General features: G+C 35.8%; 1 protein-coding gene across 4 annotated transcripts in view; it reads right to left on the minus strand.

Moving 5' to 3' along the window:
- Positions 1-236: 236 nt before the first annotated feature.
- The window catches only part of Cdh8 (cadherin 8), a 425,418-nt gene continuing 408,277 nt past the window's right edge, over positions 237-17,377 (minus strand). For 2 of the 4 annotated variants that reach the window (XM_055621034.1, XM_055621033.1), the window contains 2 exons: positions 9,597-9,848; positions 5,640-6,849 (listed from right to left, as the gene is read on the minus strand). In XM_055621034.1, coding sequence (XP_055477009.1) covers positions 6,356-6,849; positions 9,597-9,848 — 746 coding nt within the window. In that variant the 3' untranslated portion in view covers positions 5,640-6,355. Of the gene's footprint in view, positions 681-4,779; positions 6,850-9,596; positions 9,849-17,377 lie in introns of those variants that run through there. The other 2 variants (XM_055621036.1, XM_055621035.1) reach the window with 2 other exon arrangements.

Genomic DNA, 17,377 nt, shown 5'->3' on the forward strand with positions numbered 1-17,377 from the left:
ATGAATTAGTAGGTTGTGATATTCTTTCCCTCTGTTTTCAGAACTCTTCTCGCCTCTCAACAGTAAAGACAAGTCTGATGTTCCATCATGTATTGGCCTCTGTACTAATTTATCTAATCGTAGCCCATTTCTTTGTGAAGCAATGGAAATACGTTAAGCACGTCAGGTTTTTCCTGTCACAGACACTGTATCTTGAACAACTTTTGTAGAAAAGACATCTCTTATTAGGAAGGAATTTTCCAAGTTTATTTGAACAATCATTATTGATAGGCTGACAGTGAACACAGACCATGAAGTTACACACTGAAGAGTCAAACCTGACAAATGAGTCACACCTCTCAAACTTTAGACGTCAAATTAAAGAAAACCTTTTAAAAAAGTATCCAAGAGTCATATTCAAGGGGAAGCATATCAGAGAAACAGGGAGTTATCCCAGCCAGTGATTCATAATTGCTGAGTTCAAGCTTAGACAGTAACTGTTAAAATATTGCTCATATCCACGTGAACCCAGAGACCTTTGAACAGACACAGAAGAATGAAAGAACTAGCCTATGCCTTTAGTGACCTCTCCTTTCCTTTTGAAGTCCTGGTTGCTTTGTTCATTGAAGTCACTGTTGTCCACAGTCTTTTTCTTCAGGCAGTATTCTCTGGTATTCCTCTTAGCAAACCTCTTCTGTAATCTGTGAATAATAATAGAGAAATCTATTACCTACTTGTAGAGCTAAATGGAGATTAAACCTGTATTCAAGGTGTAAATCAGATTGTGCCAGGTTAACCCAGGTAGGAAGGAGAGTCCCACAGGTACCCATGCCACCAAGAAATTTCTTCCTTTTATCATTAGGAAGAGATCATACATAACAAGCACAGACAACTTCACCATCCCAGAAACAGCCCAGAAGACTAGCGTTCATCTCTGTCTCTCACACTCATCACATCTGTAAATTAGTGTTGGTAAACCCCTTAGTAAATTCCTGAAAATCTTTTTTTTTTTTTAATTTGGCCCACAGCACATGCTGTAATTTAGGCAACCACAAAGTGTTTTCTGAACATTTGATTTGTATTCATCATACATTTTTCAAATGTGTCACTGATACTTTTATGTAAGTTATTCTCTGATTTTATGGAAAATCTGTGGTTTCTCATTGCTTAAATTCCTTCTTTAAAAGCAAAACTCTCATGAAGTCTTCTTGTTTTGCAGTTCCTTCCTTTCATAGAACAATAGGTAACTTACTTTTTCTTACCATTTGAGCTTTATAATATACTTAGGGATAAGACTACTTAAGGTAAATTAGGAACTCTGTTCAAACAGCTTCATGTAAACCCAGATTTAGGTACTATTTAATGACAAAGAATGATCCAGCAATTAGTTTAAATGTGCCCAATTTGCCTCACTTTACACAGGGAAGTTTGAAAATACTATTATATTTCTTTCTGGTTTTTTTTTTTTCCATAACTCCTACATAGCTTAATTCTAACTCTGGTAGGTGTTCAATAGTAGACACATTTCTTGTAGAAGCAGTGGGATTTTTAAATTCACGTGCTCTGTAATTTTGGAAGTGCATCCAAAATAATAGTGCTGCATATTGTGAAAATTAAGGACATATTCTGATCAATAACTGTGTGGCAACTACACAGAGAGTGATAAAAAATAAATATCTTCTTTAATGATAGACAATGAAGACATCATAATTATCATAAACAAAAACAGCAATGATAGTAAACAGTTTATTCACTTTTTGGCCATCTGAGCAACAATGCAAAGGACTTTGTTTAGAGAAGAAAACTGTGTTGGAATCAAAGAAACGTAAACATAGAGAAAATTATTTCCTACAAAATATATTCTACAATTATTATCTTCACAAAAATACAATGATACAAAAGCATCCAAATTCAGCCTCTTGGTAAGATGCATTTAATTCTAATCCCAGGCTTTATGAAACGTTACTATGTTCATAAATGAAAACTCATATTTAAAACCCTTTACTCTTAGAGAGATTGCTTTCAACTTCAAGGTTAGAGTCAAAAACAAAAACAAAAACAAAGAACCATCATTTCAAGTTTTTGTAGTGTGTAAGACTGTGAAATGAAACCTTATTATTATTGAAATTAGAACATGTTAGTAGAAATTATCCCAAATAACTTAAGTCTGTGTGTATGCATGTGTGTGTGTGTGTGTGTGTGTTCATGTATATCTATGTGTACATACCTGTATATACGGACATCCATATGAATGTGTGTGCATTTTTTTCTGTGTTGATGTTCATGTTTAAATTGTGCATTCATGCAGCTTTTATAGTGCTGCCCACTGTTACCTTATCTCTTTGACTGACAGTGACGGGATTTCAAGCACGCTCAACCTTTCCAACAGTGCTAGTGATGGGATTTTTTGAAATCTTATTACTGGTTGCACTGCCTTGATCTCAGATGGAACTTTCAATCAAAAAGGCAATCAGAAGGTTATACATTCGTGAGATTCCCTGCAAAGCCAACGATCGCATAATACAACATGTTGCAAAGGACTACTCGCCTCCAGTCCTTATGTGGCTATAAAAAGTAATTGGCTACTTAGCTCTCAGCACCCGTTTTCCTTCTCCAAAATACAGATAGCTCAGCCCTCTGTGGAGTCTCAGTGTGGAGTCAGCTGCTCCTAGGAGATTTCTAAGTCTCATGCAGAGACTTGTCTTACTTTAAGCATATGATTAAGCAAACTCTCAAAAGACACTTTGTCTCTTTCTGAGGATTCTCGCCTCACTGGGGATACTGATGAATTCAAGTTTACTTTTATGTTATATACACACATACACACTTAGCAATTTTTTTTTATTTTTTTCATATGAAACATTTTTACTGTAAAGTTTGTGTCGTAGACAGCACAATTTGGTGTGGAGGAAGGTAACAGATGAATATAATTTATAGTATACTTCAACCATCTTATCATAAACCAGTTTAAATGTGTTGGCTGCACTAGTAGTGCGGATTTCATCAAGGAAAGCTTGCTAATATTTGATAATATGTCCGTGGGGGATTAATTTGATATTGTTTAATCAAAGTAGAAGCTGGGTTGATCCGATGTGGCGTCCATCCACTTGGGGTTATCTCAATCCTTCAGTCAAAATTCTTACAGGAAAAGTATGCAGAGGGAGGCTAAGTTTGTTTCGCCTAACACTTGGCACATAATTCTTGGGCAAACATTAAAAGGGACTGGCTCTTGGGAATGTAAAGACCATGGACACAATAATGGCTATAGAATGAGGCAAAATTAAATTTGATAAGTAACCACATGTGTATGTGTAAAGATTCATTTGATGTGTCAGTAGTGTTGCTAGAACCAAATAAATGCACAAGTATAAAATTATAATGAAGCTAAAATGCATTACTTGAAAATTTGAGAGGAGAGTCCTTAAATCTCAGTAAAACACTTTGGATTGGCATTGTCTATTTTAGATGGGGGAGGTCTAGTAAGTTTATTGCTGAAGTAAATGTGATAGTCTGATGATATGTGTATTATGTTCTTGAATATAATTTAAATTCATGGACCCTAAAAGCATATTTCACACAGAAATTTAATATCCATACATATCCATACATAGCACCACTTTATTCATCATATCAAAACTTTAGATTGACTTTGATACACTAAATGCTTAGATGGTAGTGGAAAGAAAGGTTATTATGGAGCACATGTTTCCATGATGTCTTCCTAGACAAGGTAAAAACTAAGGGTAGATTTGGAAAACTGTTTCTAAATACCTAAATGCCTTCTGCCCATAAACACTAGCATATGAATATTATTCTATTAACTGTCAACACTGACAATGTTGACTTTATATTCCTATGAAAGAATAGTGTGATATATCTGTTACATATGTCTCTGTACAGCACTTTCCTACAAAGTAAGGAGATAAGATTAAAGAGAAAGTGGAAAATAAACAGAAAGTCCACATTAGTTTACTGTGTGCAAGGAGGATTTGGATTTTTGCTGTTATTATAACAATATTCACAGTTTTTAATGATGTTTGCTACACTGCTGTAGACTCTCCCTTTGACTTGATGAGAAGTGCTCAGTGGCCACTGAGGTAAGCATAAAAAGGAGGACTGTGATCATACAGCAGAGAACAATGAGGATGTGGTGCTACTAGAGATGTATTAAATTTCTATTTGAATATTTAGTAACTTTGGTTATGCCATGGAGGAGGCAGCTTCCAGAAACTGTTGCCTTCCTCTCCCAGCCAAATCCAAGTTTTCCTTATGGAGCTCCAAGCCAGGGGCTGAAGTAGCAGGTCACAAGGGCCCACAGATCTTGTCCTAATGTATCCTCTAAGGATCTAGAAAAGAACAGTTTTCACATGCAGTGCAGTCTAGGTTCTTTCTCCACATTCTGTTCTTTAATACCTTTATTTGCCCATTTTGGACTGTGCTTTCTCCAGTAGGATTTTCCTACCCAGAATTGCCTTTTCTTTTCTTTCGTTCTTTCTTTTTTTTCTAATTTCTGCTCCAGCCTCTGCATTCAGGAGCCCCAAAGACAACACTTGACTGTCTTTTAGGTATGGCACTTATTTTTATTATCTGATGTTTTCTTGCTATGGGATCAATATCAATCCATTTCTCATCTATGGTTCTTTATTATAATAAAGACTCTTAAAACTAAAAGTAGCCCACAGTGTGATTTGATTGCACAGTCTAGAATTTCAGTTAGTATCAATAGTTTTGGTAAGAAAACTTCATGTAGCTGAAAAAAATGATGACAACAAAGGTATTTATAAAAATATATTTCACAAAGTAGGAAACAATACAGGAGATTCTCTGAATACAACACATGGAGTAAATAAACAATATTGCATTAAAGCAAAGTAGAAAAGTAAAATGATCTGCATGTAATACTTGAGTTTTATCATACATTTTCTAATCCTACATGGCAGCTTTGCATTACAAATTAAATATGCTCACATCTTCTAGATCTGTTCTTTTTGTATTCTAAGACGTTCTGCGCATCACCATGACCAGGGACAGAAGTGTCAAAAACATAAGCAGTAAAATTATATACAAATCAGTTTCTGCTCTAAATTAGTTGGGAGAGGGCAACTTGAAGCATGTTTATCAAGTGGGGCATTATGTAGGTATCTAAAAGTCTAGATTTTAAATATTCACAGGAATTAATATACTTTCAGATGTTTGTGCTTGTTTTAAAAACACCAAATACTAGGATTATGAAGAAAATAGAAAACAGTCCAAAAGTTTCTCTGGGAAATGCTGTTCCTGTAATCACCAGTCACAATAACACTTTCTATTCTAAAGAGACTATTCCCTCTCCCCTTGATAATATTGCCTGCCATACTTATCTCATCAAAATGTACATGTATTAAACATTCATTATATAGATATTAATATAAAACAATCTAAAGGATTATTAATGGATATAATTTAGTTTCCCCCCATATAATCCCTTAATCTATAGGTTACCAACCTTAATAAATAAAAGCATTATTGGACATCAATAAAATATTTATTTTGAGGATTAAACAAATAAATTCACACGCTATCAATAAAACCATCTGTCTCTGATGTGGTCCACTGCGGAATACAGTTTATCTCTGTGTCCTTGTGGAAGAAGATGAAGTGGAGGGAACCAGGAATCCTGCTTCTAGACACAGCCTGTTTGAATGGCATCTCTCTCCTCCCACCTTTGAGTTGGCACTCCCCACCCTGGAATGGATTACGAACATGTGAATATTTTAAGGCTCGACACAATATTTAAGGATGCTATTCAGTCTCTGGTAAGTGGGGCCAACAATTACGTACAATGTGTGGTCACCGTACCATATAATCTAGGAGGCCTCCCCAAACTCGAAAAAGTCATAACGTACAGCAGACCAAAGTATTGCTTTATCATTTGTGACGGGATCCTTATTGGTGAAGGGGAAAAAAACCATTTGCTCTCATAAAAATCCTTGCAGAAGACACATATCAGCAGCAGAATCCTTGCAGGTCCATTTTTTTTTCTAATAAAGCACCTTTTAATTTTGTTTTTGTTTTTTCCTCTTAAACAATTCTCTAAGGATAAGCTAGGATCCCAATCTGACTGTGGCCGTCAGGTAAATATCAAATATCCAAAGACTTCTAGACACTCCACATACTTAATTCACACTCCACAAGATTTATCACCTCCTAACAAATACTTTTTATTTTTATTTTTATTTTTTTTTGGTTCAACATTAAAATGTGGTTGAGCTTATAGATGATTGGTGCTAAACTTGCCTCTAAAACAAAGAGCCACATTTGTTGTATCTAAGGGGAGTAACCCTAGAATATTACAGAATGCTCAGTTCCATTGATCATTTATTTCTATAATCCACTGTCAAGTTTCTTTGTCACTTTCACCAACAGAGTAGAGTTCGCCCAGTCTCTTAAAGCGGGGACCCCAGTCACTGAGGTAGTCAAAATTCTGGTCTGAGTCTGATGTGGTGGACTCCAAGGAGCTGAGGGAGCCAGCCACAGACCCTCGGCCTTCATAGCCGTAAATCTGAATGGAGTCATATGGTGGGGCCGTGGGGTCATTATCTGCCTCATGCAGCCTTACATTTATAAATTCATCGACATCAACACCATTTGGAACTGGAGCAAGCCCTTGCCTTGGCATAAACTGCAAATCTGGTTTAATATCCTTACGGGGTAAAAATCCATTAATTCCATCTGGGTTTTGCAAAGTTGCGATGTCAAAAGCCTCTGTGTCCTCCTCCCCGCCTCCTTCGTCATCGTAGCGAATGATGTTTTCTCGAACGTCTTCGTCATCTTTGATAATTAAAGGCTCATTTTTGTGCCGCCTCAGGGTAACGAACAGAACCACAATGACTGTAAGAAAAACATCAGATCAGGATTAGTCAACAAGCATATCCTGCCACAATCGAAGCAGAAAAAGGTGATAGAGAAGAAGAGAATTTTAAAAAGTACACATTTATGACCCTTGGAATCTTGAGTGTAGTGCTTTAGAGCCATGCTTCTCAACCTTCCTAACACTGCCACCCTTTAATACTGAAGGGGCTACATCTGTGCAGCAGTTCTAGGTTATCTCCCTGCATGGTCCTTGGTTGCAGTATCGGTCTCAGAAAAGAACCCTGAGCCCAATTTTTTTGGTTCTGTTGCTCAGTGTCCAAGTGGGTACCCTAGTAAGGGGAACTGGGACTGTTTCTGACATGAACTCAGTGACTTGCTCTTTGATCACCTCTTCCTGAGTGGAGAGCAGCCTTACCAGTCCACAGAGGAAGAAAATGTAGCCAGTCCTGATGAGACCTGATAGACTAGGGTCAGAGGGAAGGAGAGGAGGGTCTTCCCTATCAGTGGACTTGAAGAGGGGCATGGGAGGAGATGAGGGAGGGTGGGTGGGATTGGAAGATATGAGGGAGGGGGCTCTAGCTGGGATACAATGTTAATAAACTGTAATTAATATAAAAAAGAAAAAAAAAAGACCAAGAAGTTTAATAAGATCAGGAGGTGTCAGAGGAAGAAAAACAAAACCAAAACCCAAAAACCAAACAATAACAACAAAAAACCGAAGTAGAAAGGTGGTAATTAAATAATCATCTCAAAATTTACAAAAAAAAAAAAAAAAAAAATCATTGCATCAGAAAAAAAAAAAACAACAAAAAACAAAAAACAAAAAAAAAAAAAAACTGAAGGGGCTCTAACAGGCCAGAGCATGGCAGACATTGCCTGCAGGTTTTGCCCTTTTACCCTTTTCCCTCTTCCATGCTAACAATCCTAATGCTATAACCCCAGGGTCTATTTTCTTATTTGGCCACTGACTCATTCTTGAGACAAAACATCGACATCCAACAAATCAAACTCATTATTTGGCTACCATGTCCCATCAGGATTTACTTACTCACCCTAGCACATGTTAATTTTTTTTTTTCCTTAAAAACCCACAGCTACGGAACGCCATCGGTTACTCTCTCGCTTGCGCTTGCTTTAGGCTGCTACTGACTTTGCAGCTCGCTGCCCTGGACCTCTCACCTTTGTGCTAAAAATTTGGTGTCTGGGTATCTCCTGTACCGATTTCAGCGGGGCTGACCTTCCTTGTAAAGGCAGTTCCTTATGTTGTGGTGAACTCCCAACCATTAGTTTTGTTGCTGCTCCATAGCTGTAATTTTGGTACTGTAATGAATCTTCATGTGCATATCTGTGTGCTCCAGTGGTCTTAGGAGAGTCCTTACAAGGGTTGTTCATCCCCCCAAAGCGGTTGTACATAGGGGTTGAGAACCGTTGCTTTGGAGTGCTGGCCATGCTGACACCCAGACTTTCAAAAAATTTAATAGCAAATTAGGCTAAACACTTACATGAACGCTAAACACTATTTTTTTTAACGTATCTCCCTAAACCACATTTGTCTAATGAAGACTTAGTTGCTGTGATATAAAATGCATATAAACTGGAATCGTCACTAATGTGAGGCCTAAAACAATAGAAAATGGCATCCACGGTAGTGTTAATACATTAAGTATATTGTCGGGATTATCCAATATCCTTGATTTCTGTCTGTGTTTCTTCCATCTAATACGTGTGGTATTTGAAGAATTCTCTTTGTGCTGCTGTTGCTAGCACTGATTAATCCTCGGCCATTGTGAATGCTTTTAAGCACTCAATCACTAAACTATGATCACAGTACATGTTATAATACTTAAGGTATTCTCCAATTAAGTGACAGATTGCCTTCACACAATATAAAAATCATTATGCAAGTAAAACCTTGTACTGAATGGCGAGTGGCATTCCTCCACCTATAAAGGTTGTCCCAATGTAGGTCAAGAGAAAGGACTATTACCCACGTAGTTTACAATCCAAATGAATCATAAACCGAGACAATCTTAAAGGCATCTCATTTTTCAAGATAAAGATAATGCGTAAGTACTCTCTTTGATATTTTCTTAGAAATAAAATTGCTTCTTATGTGCTTTCGGGTCACATGGTCTGGAACCCCAGATTCTTCTCTTTCCTCAAATGTTGAACTAGCTTCACTGCATTCAGGCTTATTCTTCTTTTCAAAAGAGAATTTTTAATGGAAAAGTAATGAAATTTAAGTCTTAATTTGCATTTTTATTGCAATTTTACCTCAGTATCAACTAAGATATCTATAAAATAACATGCTTTTTAAGAAGAGCATATTTTTATCTGCTTACTTATTTTCTTTATATATCAGTAAGCTGTAATATCTGATGATGTGATCAGCTGGTCCAAGTATTATTTATATTCAATAGTAATGTGGATAAAGACAAATTATCGCTTTTACTAAATTTGTTCCCTATATGTGATTTGTTTGACAAGTGTTGGGATGACTGTAGAGAGGTTCTCTCCCAACCCCAATTCCATTTTACTTTTCACATTTTTTTTTTGTATTTTCTCAGGTGATGGGTTTGAAAAAGGCACCCCAATCCTCTCAACATGGACAGAGTTTCACAACCCTTTCTCACTTTATCTTTTCTTGGTAACTTCTGACTCAGAGAGTTCTTCTTTCTTCAAAGAATGTTGATTACATTCCAGGATAGAGTTTGCTATCCTATTTATAGGCACTTATGCTAATAGGATATGACGGTGATACTCACCTAGCAGCAAAATGATGCATGCTAAAATGGCAATTAAGGCGCCCATACTGAGTCCAATAGGAAGGACATAAGCTTCAACATTGCACGACTGGACCACACCATCATTGCTACAGCCACAGACTCGGATGGTCAGGGTACTGGTACTGCTCAGAGGGGGGTTCCCACTGTCACTGATCACTATAGGTAGAAGGTAGACTTCTTGCTTCTGCCGGTTGAATCCATTATGTTTTGCAAGAATGCTCAGGGAATTATCTAGAAAAATGGAAAAGTCAGTTATTTGCATCATTTCAAAATATATACCCAAATAATACTTGTTATTGTAGTCCACAGGTCTTTGTAAACCTTAAGCTACTTCTAACTACAAAGGGCTAATCACAGCTTCTTCTCCATTTCCTCTTCCCATATTTATCAATTGATTTGAACCAGTATATCCACAGCAAAAATGGGTTTATATGAATGGAAGCCAGAAGTGAAATTCTGAGGGTCTATATTTCCTTGTAAATGCAAAACGGATTTTATAAAAATAATCTTCAAGGGTCTTTTTAAAAAGGCACATGTTATATCATCTTCCAAAAATCATGTGTAAGTTTATAATGTAATCATAGGAGTTAACTAGATAGAGTATTACCATATTGAGAAGGTCTATTTGAGAAGCTCTGTGTTGAAAGACAGACTGGATGGAAATATGGACATGCAAAGCTAAATTTATTGACTACTATGTTTCTTAAACAGCAGTCAGAATTCCCTGAAGTATTTATCTCAAGATAACTGAAGTCATATTGCTGTCAATTGGAGAAGATAGATCATAAATTTTAAATTTACATCAGAGTCTATTATGTATAGTTATTATATAGGCAAGAAGATATGATATAGAGGCAGGAATTGCATTTTGCATTAGTTGTACAGAAATCAGAATTTGTTACACAAAGCCAGCCATTTAAATAAGATGGTGATGCTGTGACTTCAGTGTGAAGTGAAATCTGTCCAGAAGTATCTGGTCTCACATTGTTCCTATAGTCCTTATTATTTCACCCTACTAAGAACACTTTAGTCATTCACCATCCTCAGGAGAATGACAGTCATATTATATACATTTTAATCTGTCTTTCATTTTAACTAATAGAAGAGACATTAATATTCAAAATGGGAACCTCAATTGTCTCACAATAGTGTTTCAGCGGAAAAAAAAAGCAGTTACTGTGTTGATATTATTTGAAAAAAAATAACTTTCAATTGGGAAAAAATTCAATATTAACAAACTTACAGACATCAGAATACTGGGCTAGATCATTATTGTCACTAAATGATGTCATCTGTGATTTCAAAGCTGTCCAATTTCTGGTCATCAGTGTCCTACTGATTTCCAAACATTCAAATAAATGGACAAATATTCTATTCAAATGACTTCATTATGTTCAATCCTGCCATATAATAACCTCTATTTTGTAAAAAAAAATTGGAAATCATTTTTTTCAAAGTACGTGCATAATTATATGTAATTTTACTTTGTTTAAGATATAAGCAGGCCAATAATGTTTTACTAGTAAGTAGTAAAACAGAAAAGGCACTCTGAGTTAATTTTTTTTTCTAAATTTCTTTTGGTTATGCCTCATTATATAGCAATTTGCACGGCAAAAGAAGGTTTCCTAATAGAGTTAAGCAGTGATATACCAAATGATCTAGTAATAGTTTTTCTATGACCTAGAAGGAAATACCAGTCAGCTAAATCCAGGGCAACATTATCTCAACATAGATGCAGAATCCATGGTTCTGTTATAACTTTAGAAAGTGCATGACAAGTCTGAGTACAGTCAATTAGCACACAGAATATTTTCTGGATGGCTTCGTGTTCTTTAGCCCAAACATAAGATATGAATGCTTTTTTTCATGATACAAATGTAATAAAATTGTAATGAGGGTTTTTCTCTTTGATGGCTGACATTATTTACATGAGAAAGTTTTATTGTGTTTTCTCTCTTCCTTCCCACCTTCCCTCTCTCCCTAAGACAGGGCTTCTCTGTGTAGCCTTGGCTGTCCTGGATCTCCCTCTATATACCAGGCTGGCCTCAAACTCACAGAAATCCCCCTGCCTCTGCATTTAAGGCTTGTGCCACCACCACCAGGCATGTTCCCCCCTCTTCTATTATAGTATTTTATTTTAATTTTTATTAATTATAGTTTATTCTGTTTGTATCCCAGCTGTAGCTCTCTCCTTCTTCCCCTTCCAATCCCACCTTCCCTCCTTCTTTTCCACCCATGCCTCTCCCCCAGTCCACTGATAGGGAAGGTCCTCTTCTCCTTCTTTCTGATCCTAGTCTGTCAGGTCTCATCAGGAGTGTCTGCATTGTCTTCCTCTGTAGACTGGTAAGGCTGCATCCCCCTAAGGGGAAGGTGATCAAAGAGCAGGCCAATCAGTTTGTCAGAGACAGCCTCTGTTTCCATTACTAGGGAACTCACTTAGACACTGAGCCACCATGGGTTACATCTGTGCAGGGGTTCTAGTTTATCTCCATGCATGGTCCTTGGTTGGAGTATCAGTCTCAGAAAACACCCCTGTGTCCAGATGTTTTGGTCATGTTGCTCTCCTTGAGGTGCTCCTGTCCCCTCTAGGTCTTTCTATCTCCCCCTTCTTTCATAAGATTCCTTGCACTCTGTCCAAAGTTTAGCCATAAGTCTCAGAATCTGCTTTGATACACTGCTGGGTAGAGTCTTTCAGAGGCCCTCTGTGGTAGGCTCCTGTCCTGTTCCCTGTTTTCACCCTCTTCTGATGTCCATCCTCTTTGTCTTTCTGAATGAGGATTGAGCATCTTACCCAGGGTCCTCCTTTTTGACTATCTTCTTTAGGTTATTAGCTTCTTTAGGTGTACAGATTTTAGTATGTTTATCCTATATTATATGTCTAATATCCACTTACGAGTGAGTATATACCCTGGGTGTCTTTCTGCTTCTGGGATACCTCACTTAGGATGATCTTTTCTAGGTCCCACCATTTGCCTGTAAATATCATGATTTCCTTTTTTTAATTGCTGACTAGTATTCCATTGTGTCAATGTACCACAATTTCTGTGTTCTTTCCTCAACTGAGGGGCATCTGGGCTGTTTCTAGCTTCTGGCTATTACAAATAAAGCTGTTACAAAAATGGTTGTGCAAATTTCCTTGTTGCATACTTGAGCATTTTTTAGATATATGCCTAGGAGTGGTATAGCTGGATATTGCCTGAGACTGTGTTTTCTCTCTTTAAAGTAGTCTACAGTAATAATTTAGAAGTTGCAGAAAGAAGGTTACTTGTTGAAGAAAAAAAGTCATGACTCTGTAAGGCATTGGAAAGCCTAATATTACATTTCTACTTGCATTTCTGTAACAATTCTAGATTTTGCATTTGTGTTGTTCTTTCTATATGCATGAAATTCTTGTATAAAGGAAGTACATGAGTCATTCTCCTTGAGTCTTACCTGCCAGCCACAGGCAACATCAATTCACTCTTTTATGAAAACCATTTTTATTTGTGTTTAAAAGTTTTATTAGGTCTCACCAGGACTGGCAATGTCCTCTTCTGTGGCTTAGGGTCAGATGGAAGGGGAGGAAGACCTTCCATATCAGTAGACTTAGAGAGGGGCAGGAAGGAGAAGAGGGAGGGAGTGTGGCATTGGGAGGGAATGAGGGAGGATCTATAGCTGGGATACAAAGTAAATAAACTGTAATTAATATAAAAAGTAAAACTAACAATTTTAAAAAAGAAAAAGTTTTATTGATTTACTTAAGTTTATTTTTAGGTAACTAAATAAATCATTATTACAGAATCTATTAGAATTCTAAAATTTTCATGTGAGTTTCCTAACAACTGGAGCAGGGCTGTCTCTGACCCTGTTGCCTGCCTGTGGATCCTATTGCCCTAACTGGCTGCTGGGGTAGCCTCAATAATAAAAGATGTACTCAGGGAGGCTGCAACACGATTTGCCAAGGCAGGTTGATATTCATGGGAGACTTCTCCTTTTCTGAGGAGAAAAGGGTGGCATTGGGGGAGGGGGGGAGAGGTGAGAGGTAGGTACTGGAAAGGGAAGCTCTGATCTGTGATCAGGTTGTAAAGTTAATTAATTAATTATTAAGTAAGTAAGTATAAAAGAATAGTTTCATGCACTTAGAGCTAATGTACCTGTCCATGCAGAGTTTATATTTAAAAGTAAATATTTCAAAATGTTCTTGTATTTTTTCTTATAAATATGTTTGAGTTTTTATTGCATTAAAATTTTAATGATTGGTGTTTAGCACATATGTACATTTTTAAACTAAAGGTTATATTGGGCAGGGTTATCCTTCCGGCTTACGTTATCATATCAAATTGACTTTTTCCACACTGATAATTAATTTCCCCCAGGTTAATTATAGTCTAAGTTCTTCTTTGCTCAATGATACTGAATATTCTTTCTCAAAATAAGCACACTAGGCTCATATCATTTCAGGAATCTGCATTTTATTTCAAATGTCTTATTTTTTCAATCTTTCATTACTGGCATCTTTTCTAAACATGAAAATAACATAATAGATATTTCTCTGAACTTTTTATTCTATCATGTGCTTCTGTATGAAAGTATGCTATTATTTTCCTTTTGATGTTCTCTGACAAATATAGATGCAAATTGCCAGTATTAATGAGAATTCTTTAATAACTTAAAATTTATGAAAACTGCAATATATTCTATATAATATAGAAGAATTTGGCAAACCTTGATAACTTTACTGTAAGTTGTTTTTATAAAATCTTAATTTATTTCTGTTATTATATGTGAATTAACTAATTTAGATTTAAATAACACTGCATCTTTTGTTTTATTTTTTCTATTGTATACATATTGTTGCTAAACTAAACATTTATAAATTTATTTACATTGTAAAATCATATTGTCAATAATCTTGCTGTTAAATAAAATGTAACTATTTTGCCAATAGCTTTTATTGTCATTAATCTTAAACATTTTCTTTTTAGCTTTAAAAATATTTATTTCACAAGAGAATTCTATTCAGTATGCAGCAAGAAAAGCTCCTGGCAATGGTCCTGAAAATTATAAAAGTATACAACATTGGTAGCCTTAGGGTATTGTTCTGGAAAAAAAAATTAGTGAATGAAGAAATATGTATTCCAAATTAAATAAATAAATAAATATAATAGTCAAAATACTAGAAAAAAATGAGAAAATCTTGAAATAAATGGAACCCATATCACATCCAAAGAGTGGAATTTAATACAAATAATGAACTATGAAACCTGTCAACCAGCAATAATATCCAGCAATCCAATAATGCAAAATCTGATGTGTGCCTGTGCATACCTATGCATGAGTGTGTGTGTGTGTCAGAGAGAGACAGAGAGACAGATACTGGGCTATTACCACATATAACAAAACTGAATTTATATCAGTATTTACTGAAAGAAATTTTCTACATACTAAAAGCAAACAATTGCAAATGGTAATTCACCTGTATGTTAAAGACAAAGAATATCTGCGAAGATTATGTAATTTTAAAAGACAATTTAAGTGCATAATTTGTCCTTTTATGTCTTAACTGTTTTGAAAGCAATTATATCAAACAACATAAACTTAACGTGTTGTTGAATATATGACTTGAAAAAGTACAAAAATATTGTAGAATACTCCAATATTCCAATTTCAATATTATATAAAGCAAAGAAGAAACCTGAACAATGATAAGATATCAAACCTTTCACACCAGAAGCCCACAGATCTTCCACTGAATAATTGAAGAATAAACATTTTACTCCAGTGCACTAGAAACATTCGGAACTTGAAATTGTATAAAACACAAACTAAATGGGAGATGACAGAAATGATGTACCAAATGTTTTTCAACACTTCAAAATATGTTCTCCAGAAAATAAAATCAGAAAATCAGTGAGAGAAAGCAATTAGGATATAAATAATATGTGGAAGTAATCTAGTACAGACCTCAATATCCAATTGGTCAAGGAAAATGTATTAACTATTTAGAAAGTATTATGAGACAGCAATATATGCATATAATTATGTATGTATTTATGAGTGAATATTTAACAAAGAAAATTGAATAGGGTACAACATAAAGGACGGAAGTAAACCCAAACACAATTTGACCATATTAAGAAATCATAAACATTTCAAAGCAACCATAATTTTTCTCTCTGTGACATCAAGAAAAGAGCAAACTAACCATAGTGTGATAAGAAGAATGAAAGATCTTTAAGAAATAGAGAGCAAGTTAATGATATCAATACTAGAACACCAAATCTGGTCATGTTTTGGCAATTTCTGCCTAGTCCTATGTTCTCTAAAGGTCAAGATTTCATTTATTTTCAAGTATTATTCCCTCAAACTAAATTACATTTATCTTATATGAGTCAGTTTCCAGAAGTATTATGAGTACAAGAAGTTACAGCTGGCCACTTTGCCTTGTTCTGGTTTTATTTATTTATTTTTAATTCTCAAATAATAAATTTAATTTTCTTTTACAAATTGTATTTTTTAATTTTTATTTATTTTTTCTGTTTTTTAATTTTATTTATTAATTACACTTTATTCACTTTGTATCCCCCCATAAGCTCCTCCCTCCTACCCTCCCGATCCCACTCTCCCTCCCCCTTCTTCATGCATGCCCCTCCCCATGTCCACTGATAAGGGAGGTCCTCCTCTCCTTCTTTCTGATCTTAGTCTATCAGATCTCATCAGGAGTGACTGCATTGTCATCTTCTGTGGCCTGGTAAGTCTGCTCCCCCTCAGGGGGAGGTGATCAAACAGCAGGCCAATCAGATTATGTCAGAGGCAGTCTCTCTTTCCATTAGTATGTAACCCACTTGGACACTAAACTGCCATGGGCTACATCTGTGCAAGGGTTCTAGGTTATCTCCATGCATGGTAGTTGGTGGGAGTATGAGTCTCTGGGAAGACCCCTGTGTTCAAATTTCTGGTTCTGTTACTCTCCTTGTGGAGTTCCTGTCCTCTCCAGATCTTACTATTTCCCACTTCTTACATAAGATTCCATGCACACTGCCCAACAGTTGGCCATATGTCTCAGTATCTGCTTTGATAGTCTGCAGGGCAGAGCCTTTGAGAGGCCCTCTATGGCAGGTTCCTAACTGTTTCCTGTTTTCTTCTTCTTCTGATGTCCTTCCTCTTTGCCTTTCGGGATGGAGATTGAGCATTTTAGTCAGGGTCCTCTCTCTTGATTAGTTTCTTTAGATGTACAGATTTTAGTAGGTTTATCCTATATTACATGTCTATTATTGTTCTGGTTTTAAATGAAAAGACTTCTGATTTGAAGTACACAGGAAAATGGCTGATGGCATTTATTGGAAGATAGATTCGTTGTTATGTATTTGCAATTTTAGTTCTCTTTACTTTCTCTTACAGTGTCTGTCATTTTTCTAATTATTTAAGGGTGATGATATAAAACAATACCCATCCACTGTAAAGTTAGCTTTAATTTTACTATAGAATTGCTAAAATTTTGGTTCTTTACCTTGGATTTCTTGCATTTTATTATGGTATAATTTTGTGGTTTTTTTTTTTTTTTTTTTTTGGTCTTAGCCTGTCATCCTGATTTGACTTCTGCTGCTTCTTACTGAAATTTTTGGCATTTATCTAGTCTTTTTGAGCAGGGCAATGTTAGAATATATTGTGATACTGATGTTCTAGGAGTTAGAGATGTGTTGTAGACTAGAAAATACATAGGACAGAAAATAAAACAACTGAAATTAATATGCTCATATCAAATGAAATTGAATGTGTTT

The sequence above is a fragment of the Psammomys obesus genome, unplaced genomic scaffold, assembly GCF_907164565.1.
Source record: "Psammomys obesus unplaced genomic scaffold, mPsaObe1.curated_primary_1811, whole genome shotgun sequence".
Lineage (NCBI taxonomy): Eukaryota > Metazoa > Chordata > Mammalia > Rodentia > Muridae > Psammomys > Psammomys obesus.